At 41.1% G+C, this 17,160-nt stretch overlaps 1 protein-coding gene across 1 annotated transcript in view; it reads right to left on the bottom strand.

The window, feature by feature from the left end:
- The window catches only part of LOC116058778 (cadherin-2-like), a 105,766-nt gene extending 103,329 nt beyond the window's left edge, over positions 1-2,437 (bottom strand). The window contains exon 1 of the mRNA XM_031311633.2: positions 2,192-2,437. Coding sequence (XP_031167493.1) covers positions 2,192-2,233 — 42 coding nt within the window. The 5' untranslated portion in view covers positions 2,234-2,437. The remainder of the gene's footprint in view (positions 1-2,191) is intronic.
- Between the last annotated feature and the right edge of the window lie 14,723 nt (positions 2,438-17,160).

The following is a 17,160-nucleotide window of genomic DNA, read 5'->3' as shown; positions in this document are numbered from 1 at the left end:
GAGCTTGTCGGCGGCAAAAACAGAACTTTTAGTGGATGCAAATTGAAGGTTTAACGTTACATTACAGCTTGTTTAGCCGCTGGACCAATTCCAAAATATGTTGTTCCCGTCAGTCACTTAGACACAAAAACATGAGAAAATAGGGTCCAGGTTGAAAAATACAGAAGTTACCCTTTAAGTACAGGATTCACATTGCATCAACCCCCCCCAACCACCCCCCTACCAACCCCACCCCCACATTGGGTGAAAAGGTCAACAGACAGGAGGTCATGATCACAAGGGAGGAGAATAAACATCAAACCTTAATCAACTTCCATCATCCATCCTTGATTTGACTAAAGGCTCTGGGAAACAGGAGGTTATCTCTACAGACCTAAACAATGTTCACTGATTTATCTCAGTAAACGCTGAGATACAGAGATATGGATAACTGAATCAATAACCATATCACTACACCTGATATGCATACTTCCCACAACAAGTAGCATACAGTAAAAGTGTCTTCGGGTATAAATATGAAACAAAACCAAAGCTAAAAAGCAACAATAACAAATGTATGAAGGCTTTTAGGGGATTTAAGATGAGACCTTGACAGTGCTGGCCCTGCTGTTTTGGAGGATGGGATTATTCTAGGACCTGACATTTGACCCTTTGGCACAGCACTGTCCTCTCCATTGATCTGGCCACATAGTGTGGATCACCTCGTTTTCTGTAGTCATTAAATCCTGCTCGAGTTGCATTCACACGCTCCATCCCACCTCTGAGGCTCACACATGGAAATATACAGGAACAATCATTTCCCTGCACAGCAGTGCGCTTTTGTGCAACTTGCACAAACATAGGTTTTTACTTAATTTGCCGCTCGTATATACGTTTTTACATTCTTTCATATTTTTTAAATAGTTCTTGTATTCTATCCTATTTATTATTTCTTGTATATTCTGTGTGTCTTATATTTTGCTGCTGTAGCACTGAAATTTCCCAATTTGGGATTAATAAATTCTATCTAATCTAACGTCATGCATCCCATGACATTGCTACTGACCACTTTTCAAAGCATACCTTTATAGATGTCTTACATTTTGCTTAATACATTTGTATGAAGTCCCACAGCAGTAATATAAGCTCCATAGTGAGTTCAAACAAACGAGGAAAAACGTTGGTTTGATCCTTTAAGAGTTCGAGTCTTACTTCTGGGAATAGGCTGAACAGCAGGTGGCCCAGACAGCAGCACCCCAGTCCTGTTCTCTCTCAACCTGCACGCCAAACTCTATTCAAAAATGTGACATTTCTGCTTGCTTAGTGCCAACCGGGCAGCAGGTGACATGATTTGAAAATGGTGTTGTTGTGCAACACTTTATCTCAATCACACAATGTCTACTCTCACACAGGCCAAGAGAAATACATAAAATATAGTTGAACGTTGGCATAGAACACCACGGTAGAGAAATAAACGCAGCTAGCACGACTGAATAGACAGGATGCCGAAGTGGAGAACGTCTTAAACCTTTGCTCCAACACATATGCCCGGTTAACGTTGCAATAAAACTGCCATTTTTTTAAATGGAGATTGGCGGATGCTCCGCGCAGGGAAAAGACACGCTACGTATCGGGGTTTGATTCACTCATGGAAGGCTATTTAACTGGATTGCTAGCCCAACAAAAGTCCAGCATCTGATTTCAACACAAAGCAACATTCATTGTGTCATACTGTAGATGAGATGCTGTCACCCGAGGGTGGCTGGATGTGATTAACGCTTATTTCTGCTCTCCCTTCCTCTCTTCTATCCTATAAAGATGCGTTTTATTAAATCCCAAACTCCTGTGTGATCATGCGGAGGAAGCATCCGGCTCCACTGCGTCCCTGTTTGTTTGATATATCGGTCCGTGTGCAGCGAAACCAGACCAGAGCAGGTCTGGGATCAGTAACGTTAACGTTAGGCTATGTGGGGAACGTTAGAGGCTGATTTTGTTGGCCGGTATTTAACGTTAGTCGAGGATAGTGACGACTTAAAAATGAAGTCAAATGAAGCAGGCAAAATCAGATACATTGTCCCCCTTTTCTTTTCCTTTCCTTTCCTTTCCTTTCCTTTCCTCTCCTCTCCCTGTCTTCTCTAAACGGGCATCAATCTGTGTATCCGACAGCAGCCTCCACGAATCCGAGCTGACTTGGTGTAAAATGATATTTTACCTGCAGAGCCGCCATCAGCGTCCAAATCCCCAAAAGATGCATTTTGTTGTGTTGTAATATCCTCCTTCCGGAACCGACAGAGTCCGCTGGACGTCAGGTGATTAATTCCCGGTAAAGCCCGGCGGCATGAGGCAACCTTCTTCCCTCCACCAGCTCTCCGCTGTGTCTGTCTGCTCTCCCCGGCTCAGCGGCTCTCCACTCCAGCCTGCCTGGGACTGTTTCACCGCCGGGCCCTCAGTGCCGCCCTCTAGCGGACAGCAGGGGCACTGAGCCCGGCTGCAGAGATGGAGAGAGATGCTTCCACTCTGTTTATGGATGGATATTCCGGTTTGTTGAGCATGGATGGCATCAGACAAATTATCAAGTTCCCATAAAGCAATTACACCGCCTAGTTTATGGAAGGTTGGTTAACAGGTCAATTTTGCATTTCAGTGATTATTATAAGGAACTGATCTGTGGTTGACAACCATTGTTTGGCCCCTGGTATACCTAAAGTTTCAGCCATACAAATTGGAAAAACATGAACATATGTAATAGGCAGAGACACCGTCGTGTCAATCAAAATTCTCTTTAAATAAAGGGGCACTCCAACAATTAAATATTGCATTTCCATAAAGTTGGGAGAAACACTTTAAAAAGATCAATACAGCAATGGATGAGATGTCCTGACTTTCGTTTAGTCTGTCTTAAAGGGACATTCCACCGCTTTTACACATCAACGTCAGGTAATTTGTTCAGCCTGTGAAAACAGTTCTCCTATGGCTATGGAGGAGGAAAAAAATATTTTTTTGATTTTGAAAATGTGTTGGGTCCAGATGTGCCCAGCGAGGTCGTTTGAATATAACCCTAATAAGCTTATTTTGAGCAGTATGAAGCTTGTTTTGGACACGTCTTGTTCAGTGCCATGGCCTCCCATGAGAGCTGATTATCATTCATAATTAATGTGCTGCAATTACTTTCAGACCTACCTTATCTAAAAATTGAGGACATTTCGTTGTCTTTATACAACATCCTAAAACAATGGCCCCGGGTTTTCCAAAATAAAGGACAACGTTTTACTATGAGAGCCACTGTAATATTCTGCAGCACAATACTTAACCCATCCTCTACTTTTGTTTTAGCTCTATGTGATGTCATCAATAACCATCCACATAAAGACAAAGGTCACATTAGCAGACTAATATAAAATTATAAATTAATAATACAAAATAATGGCCCCAGGACACTCCCTTGGGGGACCCAGCAAGTTATGAATTTAGGACTAGCCTTAAAACATCTAACAGTAAGGGTGGAAAAATAATTAATTCTTATATACATTGTAATTTTATCTGAACAATTCAGAATTGATGCAAAAATCTCTGAACTCTCTGAGCTGCCTGAGCACCGGCTTTCAGCTTAGACAACTGCTTGTGTCTGTCTGGAGGCTACTTAAAGGTACACTATGAGTTCCTGCATGGTTTCAGCGCAATTTCATTTTTGTCTAAAATCGTAGCCATCTCTCCTTGATCCACTAGCTGCCTGCCCCCTGAATACACTGTGTATACTGCATCAACTGATCAGTGTTAGAAACAGGAGCTGTAGGATCTGTGTGTTAAAGAGGATAAAGATGTGTGTCTGAGCATGCAGCACTCTTCTCGCAGTGGTTAATTAAACTAAGCAAGATCAAGGAGCACAATGGCTCAAACTGTTTCGTATCACATTCAGTGGACTCACAGTTCACAGTCATCACAGTTTAAAGGTGCACTATGAGTTCCTGCATGCTTTCAGCGAGATTTCATTTTTGTCTCAAATCGTAGGCATCTCTCCTTGACCCGCTAGCTGCCTGCCCTCCTGAATACACCAAGGAGAGATGTAAAGTTAAGTAAAGTGAAAAACATATTATATCTATGCATGACGCAACATGCAAAACGTAAAATTAATTTATTAACGGCTCATAATTTGAGTACATCAGAAATTGAGTGCACCAATTAAACATGAACAACTGATTGATGGCCATTTACATTTCACTACTGTCCTTAAAATTAAGTGAAAGAGGAGCCTGACACCTGCAGAGCTGTAATGTTGACAGCAAATGACAGGGACAGTAGTGGTCGGTCGCTAGCTTAGATGACAATAGATAGAGGTAAGACTGTTCATAACTGCTGTTCCAATAAAGTGATATATCCCTTTAAAGGCTGAGCCTTATCAAGACATGTTTTGCACCTGTTTTTTAAGGAGTCACTTGTGTTGATCAAATGTTAAAATAAAAGTAAAATTTACAGGTATGTAGATTTGTTTCAGGTATTATCTATAATTAAAGTCCATTGAGTCCTTAGAGTGATTAGCCTGGTTGACACCAGACCATCCTCAGTTGTAACTGAGAGTGGGTCTGGGCAAGCTTCATTCGCAGCCCATTTCCAAAGGGGCGTCACTAAACGGACGCCGCTCAAATGCCTCTGGGCGCATTGGATAGTCCTTCAACCAATCAGACCAACGATCCGGGTGACATAGCAGCTACAGCGGCATCAACGGGTTGCCGGTTGCTGCGCTTCAGGTGGCCGTCATGTTGAATGTAAACAAGAAGCTGCTTGCCGTCGCTGCACTATCGTCATTGTGTAAAGCCCGCCTCAACGGTTGTGATTGATGCCTGGATTTGGAAAAAATAGAAATGGGCTTGAATGGGCTCTTGGCCAGACTGACTTGCAGAGCAAATCTCAAATTTGCCAGAAGTTCGTCAGCGGTTTCCCAGGCTATAAAGTGATTTTTTTTCTGGGCAAACATTATTGAAATGTAAATGCCATCAATAAGTTGTGTCAAATTGGAGTGCCTTACCTTAAAATTGCGTTGAGTATAGAGCTGATTTTGTAACCCTTTCACATGGACTCATTTTGAATTGTAAAGGGGAATGGAAGAGAGAGCTGTATATGAGTCATACTGTAGAACATGGATGCTGTACCATGCACTATTTGCAATATTTCAGCAACACAGCTAACCTAAGAAGACACATGACATATTTCCAGCTGGAGTTAGAGGATAAACAACCTGTTGTTCAAAGAAAGCAGTGAACCCCGGAGCAAAGCAGTGCCACTTCTTTGCCTTGTTGAATATTTACAATGTTAGACGCTATGATGACTCGCTCATGTGTTACCATGTTGGCATGTTTACTTTGTTCATAAATGATAATGGAAGTAAATACATCTGACTCTGTTTTTGTCAGTAATATGGTGTGGGAAAGCATTCAGCACCCTGAATAGAATCAAAATGTGTGAGGTATGTAAAGATGACAGTTAAATTCAACACAGAGGCATAGGCAGATCTAATGTGATGGGTGGAACTTGTACATCATCTTTGTACATAAATGGGTGTCTTCTGTAGGCATGTAGCTTGTGATGTCATTACGCACAGGTTTTTATTGGCTTGAATTTTACCGGCTTCATTAGCATGAATGTTTTTAGCGAACTTCAGAATTGACAAGTGGATGGAAACATAGAGACGCAGTATAATATTCCACAGTGTCAGAGCCACCAGTTCAAAAGCACAGCCACCTTTTGTTTTTAGTGGAGCGCGAGGGCCAACCGGTAATCTAGTTCTCTTTCATTTCCACAATAATGACCCTCAGCCATCACGTAACAAGAGCACAGATGGTACTTTAACATCAGTTAACAAAAACCCAGCAAAGCCACCTCTGATACATGATTAAACATGTTAAGGACACTCCTCCAGCCAAATGTTAATCACATTTTGAAATCAAATTTGGAGTTCCACTTTAACCCACTTAATGTGTTGGCACGAGTTGGAAAGCATCTATTATATCTACATACTGGAGAGTTGCTGTTTTTCTTCACTATTAGGCCGCATTAACATTGCCTCAGGGGCTCCTGCTATTTGCCGCAGGGTAAGTAAGTAAGTAAGTAAAAATTATTTGTATAGCACATTTAAAAACAGCTTGCACTGACCAAAGTGCTGTACATAGCGCATTAACCACAGAATAATAACAATAAAATAAAATAAATACACTGACAGATCAGTGATTTAAGCTAAGACGACATCAATAGACAAACATTTAATTACAGACATAGCAGGGTAAGACAATTAAAACATGGGGGGGGGGGCGGGGTGCGAGGCCAATGTAAATAGGGGAGTTTTGAGCCTGGTTTTGAATATTGTAATTAAACGGCCATTTCTGATGTCAGGTGGCAGTTGGTTCCACAGGTGAGGGCCAGCAACAGAAAAAGCTCTATCACCTTTTTGCTTAAGCCGGGACCGTGGGACATGGAGGAGACCTTGACTGGAGGATCTGAGGGACCTGGGGGCTACATGGGGATGAATGACACCAGCTATGTAGCTGGGGGCCAGGGCGTGAAGAGCTTCAAAAACCATCAGCAGCATTTTAAATTGTATCCTAGACTGGACTGGAAGCCAGTGCAAGGAGGCTAGGACAGGTGGGAGTGTCACTGAAACGGCCCATTTTTGTGACGTCCTGTTGTGTTCTTTAATCCCACAATGTGTTTGGTGTTGAAAAACCTACTTGTGGCAGCGATAGAGGCAGTGATGTTTCCTGTTTCCTGTACGGGACTCTCACACCACCTCAAAACACTCTGACAAGTCTGATCGCCGCTTACATGATTGGCCACCGGAGGGTGATGTCGGGTTTGCATTATCTAAAAGTTGAATCTGTCTCAACTGTCTTAACAGGACTGGCGTTTTCTCTTTATCTAGTCTGAATGTGGCCTGGATCAATCTCTGGATCAAACAACCTAAGTAAAGCCCAAGGCTTATAAAGGGTAACGCACAGGTCAAATCAATCATCCTGATGACTGGTTTGATACTTCCTCACAGCACACTGAAATTCTTCACTGTGTGTACTCTGGTCACTACTACACCACAAACAGCACTCATGTCAGCAAGTCACCTGTGCCCTCTTTACGTTCCATTAGCTTAAAAAACAGCATCAACAGTGTCATGATGAAGGGAGGATTGTTTGGTGTGAATGAGGTGGCTAACATCTCATTAGAAACAGAGTGCTCCAAATACAGCACATCAAAATATGACAAAATGTGTTTTTTCTAGTCAATAGTACTGCAACATGAGTTCGACAGAGCAGCAAACATGAATCTTTAGGCCTGACCAAGAAGGCAGCATAAGAAAACCGTAATCATATCTATGGCGGGTTCCAATTGGTCGGTTAGGACAGAAGACAAACATTTCTCTCATTTAAGGTGGTTTATTATAGATGGAATAATAAAAGCAACTTGCATACAAGTATACAAGGACTAAAACAAAAAGATTACATGACACACACATCGATGTGGACCACCCTACTTCACCCTGGGGCTCCGTAGAATGGCCCCGATTCCCTAAATCAGACAGTTAATATACTATTCTACTGTCCCATAATGATGTAACCTGTCAATACCAGCTCATCATGTGTTAACAATAAGGGTAATGATCTAATCAAGCTTACACACATATTGCAAAGAGCACCATTGATTATCTACTCAAGCATACTCACACACATTTGACATGAGCACAGTTACACTTTTCCTTACCTACACCCACATTTCCTAAAAACATGTAACTTCTTAGTAATGTCATTATCATATTAAGACACTTTAGCATGTTCATTTTAATTATTTCCTCACATCTATATCAATAAATCCAATGTCTTGAGATTATACTCCAGTCAGTCTGATGTGGCTTGCACTGCCAACTAATGGTGACAATATGTTTTTCTACTGTAGTGATGTTGCTTGTGACAAGGGGTTAAATGGGGATTTTGTTGAGTGTTGGTGTTGTGGTTTTGGACTTTTCTGTTGCCTGTGTTGCCTGTTATTATTATTTCTATATGTTTCCTGTTGTGGTTATTGTATTCTGTGGTCTGTGTATATTTTGTTGTGTATAGTTATGTTCCCTGTTTTGTATTATGTTCCGTTTCCTGTTTTATTTTGATAGTCTGGTTTTCTGTCTTCTCTTGTCTTGTACAGTTTTACTTCCTGTGTTTTCCCGCCTTTGCTGATTACCCTGTCTCTCCTAATGTGTTTCACCTGCTGTGTCACCTGCCCCTCGTTACCTCATTACCCAGTGTATTTAGCCCTTGTGTCTCCCTTGTCTCTTGTCACATCGTTTTGTGTCTGTTTTGTGTCTGTTTGTGTCAGTTGTGTGTTTTTCAGCGTGTTTTAGCCTGGTGCCTTTTCTTTGGATCCCTTTGTTCTTTGGATTCCTTTTTGTCTTGATTTTTGTATAGTTTTTCGCCTGTTGAAGCCTCAGGACTCCCTTGGTTTATTTTTGTGTTTTTGTTCAATAAACCCTCGTTTCCAACCTTCTCCCTGCCTGCCTGGAACCACAACAGTTGGGTTCTGTGGTTTCAGGGTTACTGGCTACCAAATATTGGACGCAACTTTCTGCAAACTATCTTGCGTTATAGGATCATTTTGTAAAAGAAACAGTGTTTAAGCAGAATATAGATGTGGTTCGAACCTCTTTGTTTTTTTTAGAAATTCTATTCTATTCTTGCCTTACCTTCTTTCTACCATCTGTTTCTAAGGTTTTGTCTTTTTTTTACAGTTTGTTTTTCTCATTAGCATTTAAATGTTTTTTTCAGTTACAAGGCTGTTGTTTAGTAAATCTATCGCTGACAGCACTGTACTGTTCCTCTTTATATAGACTTTTTTTTCTACCAAAAATGATTAGCGCTGGTCAGAGGGTACTTGGCTTAAAGAAACAATTCAAAAGGGGTACATTATTGAAAAAAGTTTGAGAACCACTGCACTAGACAGCTACAGCGGCTAACCGATTCCATTTTAAACCTGGAATTTGGCCTGGAGAGGGAAGTGGGGGCTCTGTCGGCCCAGGCCCTGGTGCCCCGCAGCAGCCAAACCTGGACTAGAGCCCGGCAGGTTCTTCTCCGCAACTCTGCGCCTACAAAAGGGCAGCTGACAGTCACAGATCCTCCACCCCCACTAGTAAGAGGGTCAAAAAGTCTGGCTGGCAAACCCGAGATCTCCCCCTCCATGCTTAATCTCGTATGTTCTGTACCTGTAACTGTCAGGTTAAAACATCCTAGGACAATGAGGATACTGTACATCCCACCTTCCACCTTAGTTGCGTGAAACCCGTGAAGGAAAGCTGGGGCTGGGGGCTACTGTCATGTCTACTTCCTGTTCGTAAGATCATGTTGTTGTATCTTGTCTTTTTCAGTTATATTTTGTCAATTCCTGTATTATTTTGTTATTTACTGTCTTGTCTTGTTCCATCCTCGTTATTTTGCTTTCCCGCCATGTGTGATTACCTGTGCCTCACAAACAAAAACAACTCTTCAACCTGTCATAAAGCACTGGAAGCTTACTATTGACTCTGATTTTTCTTTGCATCACAAACAAAACAAGGCTACTTTTTCATATGGTTTGGGTGCTCACAAATGAAAAGGTAATATCTGGAAAAGATTTGCCTTCATAGGGTTCACAATGTAACAACTGCTGCATGTCAAAAGGCTGGAAGGATGAAAGACAGATCATAGAACAATTAAAGTATTTATCAAGAGACTCCCTCTATGGAACTGCATTCCGTAAAGAAGTCCATTTATGCTATTTAAAAACATGCACAAGCAAGATAGGCACAAATACTTAAAGTGCCCATATTATGAAAAAATCACTTTTTCTGGGATTTGGGGTGTTATGTTGTGTCTCTGGTGCTTCCACACACATACAAACTTTGAAAAAAATCCATCCATGCTGTTTAGAGTGAGATACAGTTTCTGAATGTGTCCTGCCTTCAGTCTCTGGGTGAGCTGTTGAAAATCGGCTTGTGACGTCACAAGCCGAAACGAGCAGACTAACCGCAACCATTAGCTCGTAGCGTTAGCATGCTAACGCTATGGCTAACGCTAGCATGCTAACGCTAGCATGCTACCTCGTTCTCAATAGCAAAGCACTGCTACAACACACACAAGTTCACCACAATCTACAAAAGAACTACTTCCATGTGCGCCCTCATTTAGAAGTCTCCCAGCTAATCCTGCCTTGTAACTGACCAAAGTTGTAGAAACAGCCTTTCTTTTACTGTCTATGGAGCTAGCTAGCTGACATGATCTACATCTGAGCTACTGGGCATGTGCAGTGCAATCAGAGATAGTCCAGAAGAAGAAGAAGAAAAGAGGTCTCACTCTGTAGCTAAAACAGAGACCAGCTGAAAAGGGGATCTGCAGCAGTGAGAGAGAGCACTGCAGTACAACAAAAATATGGTGTTTTTTGAAAATTAAACCATGTAAACCTATTCTGGTACAACCTTAAAATACAATTATGAACCTGAAAATGAGCATAATATGGCTGCTTTAAGTCTTGAAATGATTAATAATAATCGGACACACAGCGAGTAGTGAGACCGTGACCGTGACTGCGCTCAGGGCAGACAAAAGATGAATGAATAGTTTTTTTGTGAAAATATATAAGGCATAGACATTCACAGGAAGAGCAGCGTCCTCTGTTCCTGTTTTCAACATATTCCGAAACAACAAGCAACGATCACAGCGCATCTGAGTGTTAGTACGTGACACATTTCCTCAAACAACGAGTTGTTGTTCGGACATTTCACTCAAAAATAAAGTACTTCCACTGGGTCCACTTCACATCCTCAGATGATGGGAGTACATGAAGGCTTTTCTGTTGGTTCTTGCTGCCAACAACAGGACAAGTAGTGTGCTTTGCGTGCTACCAGGTCAGCGATAGCAAGAAAAAAAACCATGTCGGACAGCGAGGTAGATTTATTAGGTTCTCTGTGTGCGGGGATGGCCACCTAGCTGGAGGTTGTTCTATAGTACAGCGAACCCCATAGGATGTCATGTCCAGCTGCAAGTCTGTTTGTTTTTACACACGTTTTCTGATGGATGGAAGAGAAAAACGTGTCACACTGGTCTCTTGTCACACTTTGGGGGTCTCGTGACATGCGTGGACACATGGTGTTGGAACCCCATTGAAAAGTGCATTTTGCATCAAGCCAGTAGATGATAGGATGATAGGACGTTTCATAACAGTATTGAAGCTCAGCAGGCACAGCTACAAGCATATACTGTATTTCCAATCAAAAAAAAAACCAACTAATAGGGTTTGTATCTGTATCTCTATATAAAAGGCTCTTGTTGGAAAACTACCATACTACCTTACAGAACTTATTTGTTACTCAGAGGGACATTATCAGACTCACTCTGCTGACTGGCTTATGCTTCTTGTTTCACGAGCTCGGTCTGAACTTGGAAGAACTGCTTTTAACTTTAGTGCACCTGACACCTGGAACAAATTACAACGCTTCAATAAAATCAGCTCACTTAGAAATTGCTTCTTTTCTGTGTTTTTGTCTTTGTAATTTGAATCGATGACATTGTTAATGAGGGTTGCCTTTTAGAAGAGTCCTAGATCTTGTCTGTTTCCAAAAGAGTTGAAAACAGTAAGGCATTTATGTTGGGTATGCCATTTTGTGCTTGTGCACAAAAATGAGTGCTTCATAAATTATTTATTTTAAAATGTCTTAATTGAGCCATTAATCTACCATGTCATCATGCAATGTGTGTGTGTGTGTGTGTGTGTGTGTGTGTGTGTGTGTGTGTGTTGTTTACTATGGTGTTCGCTTAAATCCTGCAGTGTTGTAATGTAACAAAGTATAAGTACTTCGCTACTGTACTTAAGTAGAATTTTCACATATCTGTAGTTGACTTCGTTATTTATATTTCCGTAAACTTTTACTTTTACTCCACTACAATTTCAAAATAAAATGTATACTTTTACTCCACTACATTTCCCCTAAGCATCTTAGTTACTCATTACTACAAAATAAAATCAGATGAAATTTATTAGACTGGAAAAAAGGAAGTTTGGTGAATCATTGCTCCTAAATTGCCAAGATAATGCACCCTCCATTCCAGTTGGTGACGTGATGCCTGTTTGTGGCCAAGCAGCAAAAAAAAACATAGGCCAAAACTAAAGAAGAGGAGGAAGCATAATGACATGATATATATATGATATTGTCATGGAAGCACCTGGTGCAGGCTCTACCGCCATGGTAACAGACGATGACCACCCCGACGACAGTGGTGATGAAGATAACATTACACACCTTTGGCCATAAAGTTCATAATCAAAGTTTGTTTTACTTTTACTTTTACTTCTAATACTTAAGTACATTTAATATCAGAACATTACTTTTGATACTTAAGTACAGTAAATATTAGATACTTTAGATTTTTACTCGAGTGATATTCTAAAAGGATTTTTAATCAAGTATTGCTTTCAAGTATTTTATACAAGAATGAAATCCTGTTATGGTTTTTTATGACTGCTTTCAAAAAGATTTTCAAGAGGACTTTTGGTTTTTAAATTGGTATCGAACTACTTGAATTATAAAATAATTTCAAGTAGCATTTAAAATGTGTGGCCCTTAACAGCTGTAAGGACATGACAGGCTCCCAGGCTGACCTGACCATCTTTATTGCCCTGCTCCAAACTGAAAGCTGAGCATTCGTCGGCGGAATCTTCCTACGGATGAGAGCTGCTAGCAGAGGGTTTAACGGTGCAGCAATAGCCCAGACCCCCATTAGAAGCTATTCAGTGTCAGTGAAGTTTAAGTGCTCTGGCCACTTACAGACGAAGCAGACCATACAGTACATTAAGTAAAGCTTTCTATAGCTAGGCTCCGTGGCAGGCCGTGATGTTAACCGCTTGAATCTAAAGCATTATACCTTCCATCAAAGCAAAGTGTAGGCTGACAAAAAAAAAAAACTCCATACGTTGGCTTCAACTGAGCGCTGACTCTTCGTCCAACATGTAATGCTCAGCTGCTTGGTGAGCACACACAGACTAGACGCTCTGAAGGATTTCCAGGCTCCTCCCGACAGATGAATGCACCTTGCCTGGAGGAGAGATTAGTCATTGCCTTCTCATCTCTTAAGGCTGGTTAACCATTTAGTGATGTATCCCCACCAGGCTCTCTGATAAACTAGGCCAACTTGTAAAGACATTTTAGTAGCATCGCAAATCTCTCGGTAACAGTGTGTAATGGCATCACAGAGCTCCAGTGGTGAACTAGTGGTACACAAATGTGTAACAATCATCAGAAAAAAGAGACACCTGAGAAAGATGATGTGGTAGTGGCCAAAGGTCAACCTATAAAGTCCATCGCTGCAAGTAAAAAAAAAAAAAAAAAGAAATATGAGGAATGACAAAACCCCTCCCATCAGTGCTCCTTCAGAACATTAGCATGCGCCTAGTCTGGATCAACGAAAGTACATTTACAAGATAAAGCTTAAGCGCGCCGAATGTCAGGCTTTGCCCCTAACCTTCCACTCTGTTGCCGTTCTGGAAAAAAGCAACAAACTTCAAACTAGCAAGCTACGTGCTTAAAATGCCAAGTTTTGAAGAAAATTTGGACCATGCAACAAGACAGGACTGCTTGGTTCTTTCAGGGAATGATTGCAAAGATTTACAAAGAATATGTTTACGTCATTTTCGGACCAATTGGTAGGATTGCTGGGGACGAAGGACACAGTGCGATACACTGGTAATATGGAATGCCATTTTATTCAATATTAAATTAATAAATAAATATGCCTAAATAAATATATGAATAAATATAAATATATAAATGAGTCAATTTAGGTCAATAAATAAATCAATATGTTATGTACTTTTATTTTATATTGTCAGTTATTTATTGCCATGTCTATTGATTCCCACTTATTTTATTGTCTACTTATGCTGCGTTCAAGGCAACCCGTAACTCGTGTTTTCACAACCTTCTACCCGTGAAAGTGCCCTGGAACGGCAGTCAAACCCGTAACTTACTACCCGTGAACTCGTACCAGATCGTTGTACTCCCAGTTACAGTTTTTGACGTCACACACATAAACAACAATGTTGACCCCTGTTGATGCTGTACAGACGGCGGTAATTAACAGTGAGAAATAGAAATAAATATACATAGACAATATGTACAATAGGCAACGTAAAGAAATTTTGCACATACGCATACACATACGATGATGTACTACTACAGGTTATGTTTATTAAATGAAGCCCAAAATATGTTGCCAACTAGAAATCGCTAGTATCAGCTTGTGCTAGCTAACGTCAATGGTAGGTAGCTGCTAGCTAACGCTAGCTAGAAGGGTTTGTCTTGACTTTGCCTGGAATGCTACCAAGTCGTGAGTCGTGACTTGAAGTCGTAACTTACGGGGCTAAAAATTGTGTCTGGAACGCAGCATTATATGCCTATATTTAAATGAGAAGCGTGACTATCTCACAGACTCAGACCAAAGCAACTAGCAAGTAGCCTAAACTATTTGAAATATTTAATTAAAATGCATTGATATCTATATGGCTATAAACGTAAAAAAAAACGTTAACACTTACACTTTACACTTTACTTGAAGGTATCTACATAAGAGTGACATGACACTGTCATGAACATGTCATAAACATAAACACGTCATAAACGTTTATGACATAACACTTCTGTCGTTAAGTGTCATTCGGTTTTTGTCATGACAAGTTCGGGTTAGAGTTAGGGTTCATGTGTCATGACTGTGTCATGTGTTCATGACAGTGTCATGTCACTCTTATGTAGATACATTCAAGTAAAGTGTTACCAAAAAAACATGAATGCTGTTTTGATACTGAAAGGGAATGCCCCTTCATATCAACAAATCCTCGGTGAATAAGGCGGACAGCTTCTAGTAACGTGGTCACCGAGGGACTAGTCTATATCCACGACGTTCCACTCCGCCGGAAATTCTGCCGGATGTCCGTTACCTTCCACTTTGTGTTGGCGTTCGAAACTCTAAACATAAAGGCAAAAAATAATCTTTAAAAAGAAAAAGTTACTTGACTGCTGTTGTGTTGTGGGATTCTGCATATCCAGATTAGTCTGTTTATCAGCATCTTATGTAGTTGTCTGCTATTGTATCTGAAGCTGTTGTTACCCATGCTAGCAGCACGCATTCATGTTCCCCTCAGGATGAATTGTGATAACTTCTTCTTAACCCTAACCCCTGATTTTGATTATTGAGCAAATGTTACATTTTACCTATATAAATGTTCCACTATTTCCTATTGTGCCACTAGACCTTCGGCCGGTGTTACGTTCGTTAAAAAAATGATCACCCTTCAGAATAAATGTATATGAAGGTAATTCATAGAGACTGGGGTGGGAGAAGAAGCAAACCCAGGCGACACAGAATAAGCAAACAGTGAAGCGGTGAATCAAAAAAGGCTAAATTGCCTCGCAGTGAAAGTGGTGCTGTTCAGCAGGCAGCTGTTGTCCTTCGTCATTATCACGATGGGTAATCACCATCGTATAACAATGTCTCTGATGCATTGGGGATTAAGTGCCTTGCTTGAGGGCACTTCATTAGTGTCCGCATGTAGAGGTAGAGTGTTGGACTTCTATTTAAGTGTTTGGCTTGTGTTTTTTATATATATTTCTTCTCATTAAAGTGGAAAAACGTGATGGAACTCTTTCCAGCCTCAAGCATCCTCCATGCCATGTGTTGTTGCCACACACACACACACACACACACACACACACACACACACACACACACACACACACACACACACACACACACACACACAAACACACACACACACACACACACACACACACACACACACAATTGGGCTGTACAAACCCAGCCCATCAGCTGAGATTGTGGTTTAATTCAAGTTGGCAGATAGGCGTCGGGATGAGAGCAACGAGTAATCAAGGAGACAGACGAGAGAGAGGAGGAGTAAGTAAAAAGAGAGAGCGAGAGAGAGAGAGAGAGAGAGAGAGAGAGAGAGAAAGAGAGAGAGAGAGAGCAAACTATACAACATGAAAGCAGAGGAAGGAAGAGATTCAACTCGACAGTATAGGAGTGTCCTTTGAGAGACGGAGGGAGAGATTGGAACAGAATTAGAAGCTCTTTATTTGCCAAAAACTACCTTCTGTGACACAGGTTCACAGAAGCAGCAATGACTTACTGTCAGAGCACATACTGATGTACTGGTTCACATTACATACATATTTGATTTGGCTCTGCACATGAGATACATAAAATATATAAAATCCATATATAAGATAATACATGCCTTATCCTTAAAAAGAACTCTGCATATTATATTACCACCATATGTGACCTATAAATGTACATTACATCTAAGCAGTGAAACTGCATGGAAGCAGCACATCATAAAGTGTGTTTGCAGCTGAAGGGATGCGTACAGGGCGACGAGAGAGACGTTAGAGAGTGAGTAAAAAAAAAAACCAGAAGCAGAGCGATGGAAAGCAAATAGACGTGGTGAGATGAAGAGAACGAGACGCCTGAGGGGAAATGGAACGACAGAGAAGAAAAGGCTTTAAGAGAGTGAAGGCTGAAGAAATGGAAAGGACAGGAGAGATGGGGGAGATAAAGAGAAAACAAAGCAGGGGGAGAGATGGACAGATAGACAATATGAAACAGCAGCAGACAGAAAAGGGGGAGGGAGAGCTAGGTCACGGAGAGAGAAGAGAGAGATAAGAGGAGTGAGTGAAGAAGAGGATGGAGGAGTGCAGTGATCAGTGCTGGGCTGCAACTCCACTTAGTGACCAGGCTGAAAGCTTTCCACTTCAGCAGCCTGATACCGCATCCACTCACACAACACGAACACACACACACACACACACACACACACACACACACACACACACACACACACACACCTTTTCATATCACAACACAGTTTAAAGTCGTGCTAGGCAAGATTTGTGGATAAAGTCCCAGCTTTCTTATCATTCCAAATCCCAACATCAGGCTCCATGCATCCCATCTCCACTCATCCCATACACCACCCATTCCTCCTACACCCAGATTAAATCCTGCTATACTATGTTCCCAAAGCTGATGAGTCAATATTATAAAGACCTGCAGTTTTCTCCTGTTACCTTTCAGGAATTTGGGTTATTGAAGTCTTCACAACTCTGTCACAACT

The sequence above is a fragment of the Sander lucioperca genome, chromosome 11, assembly GCF_008315115.2.
Source record: "Sander lucioperca isolate FBNREF2018 chromosome 11, SLUC_FBN_1.2, whole genome shotgun sequence".
Classification (NCBI taxonomy): domain Eukaryota; kingdom Metazoa; phylum Chordata; class Actinopteri; order Perciformes; family Percidae; genus Sander; species Sander lucioperca.
The sequence above is the reverse complement of the archived record's forward strand: the minus strand, read 5'-3'. Positions and strand labels throughout refer to the sequence as shown.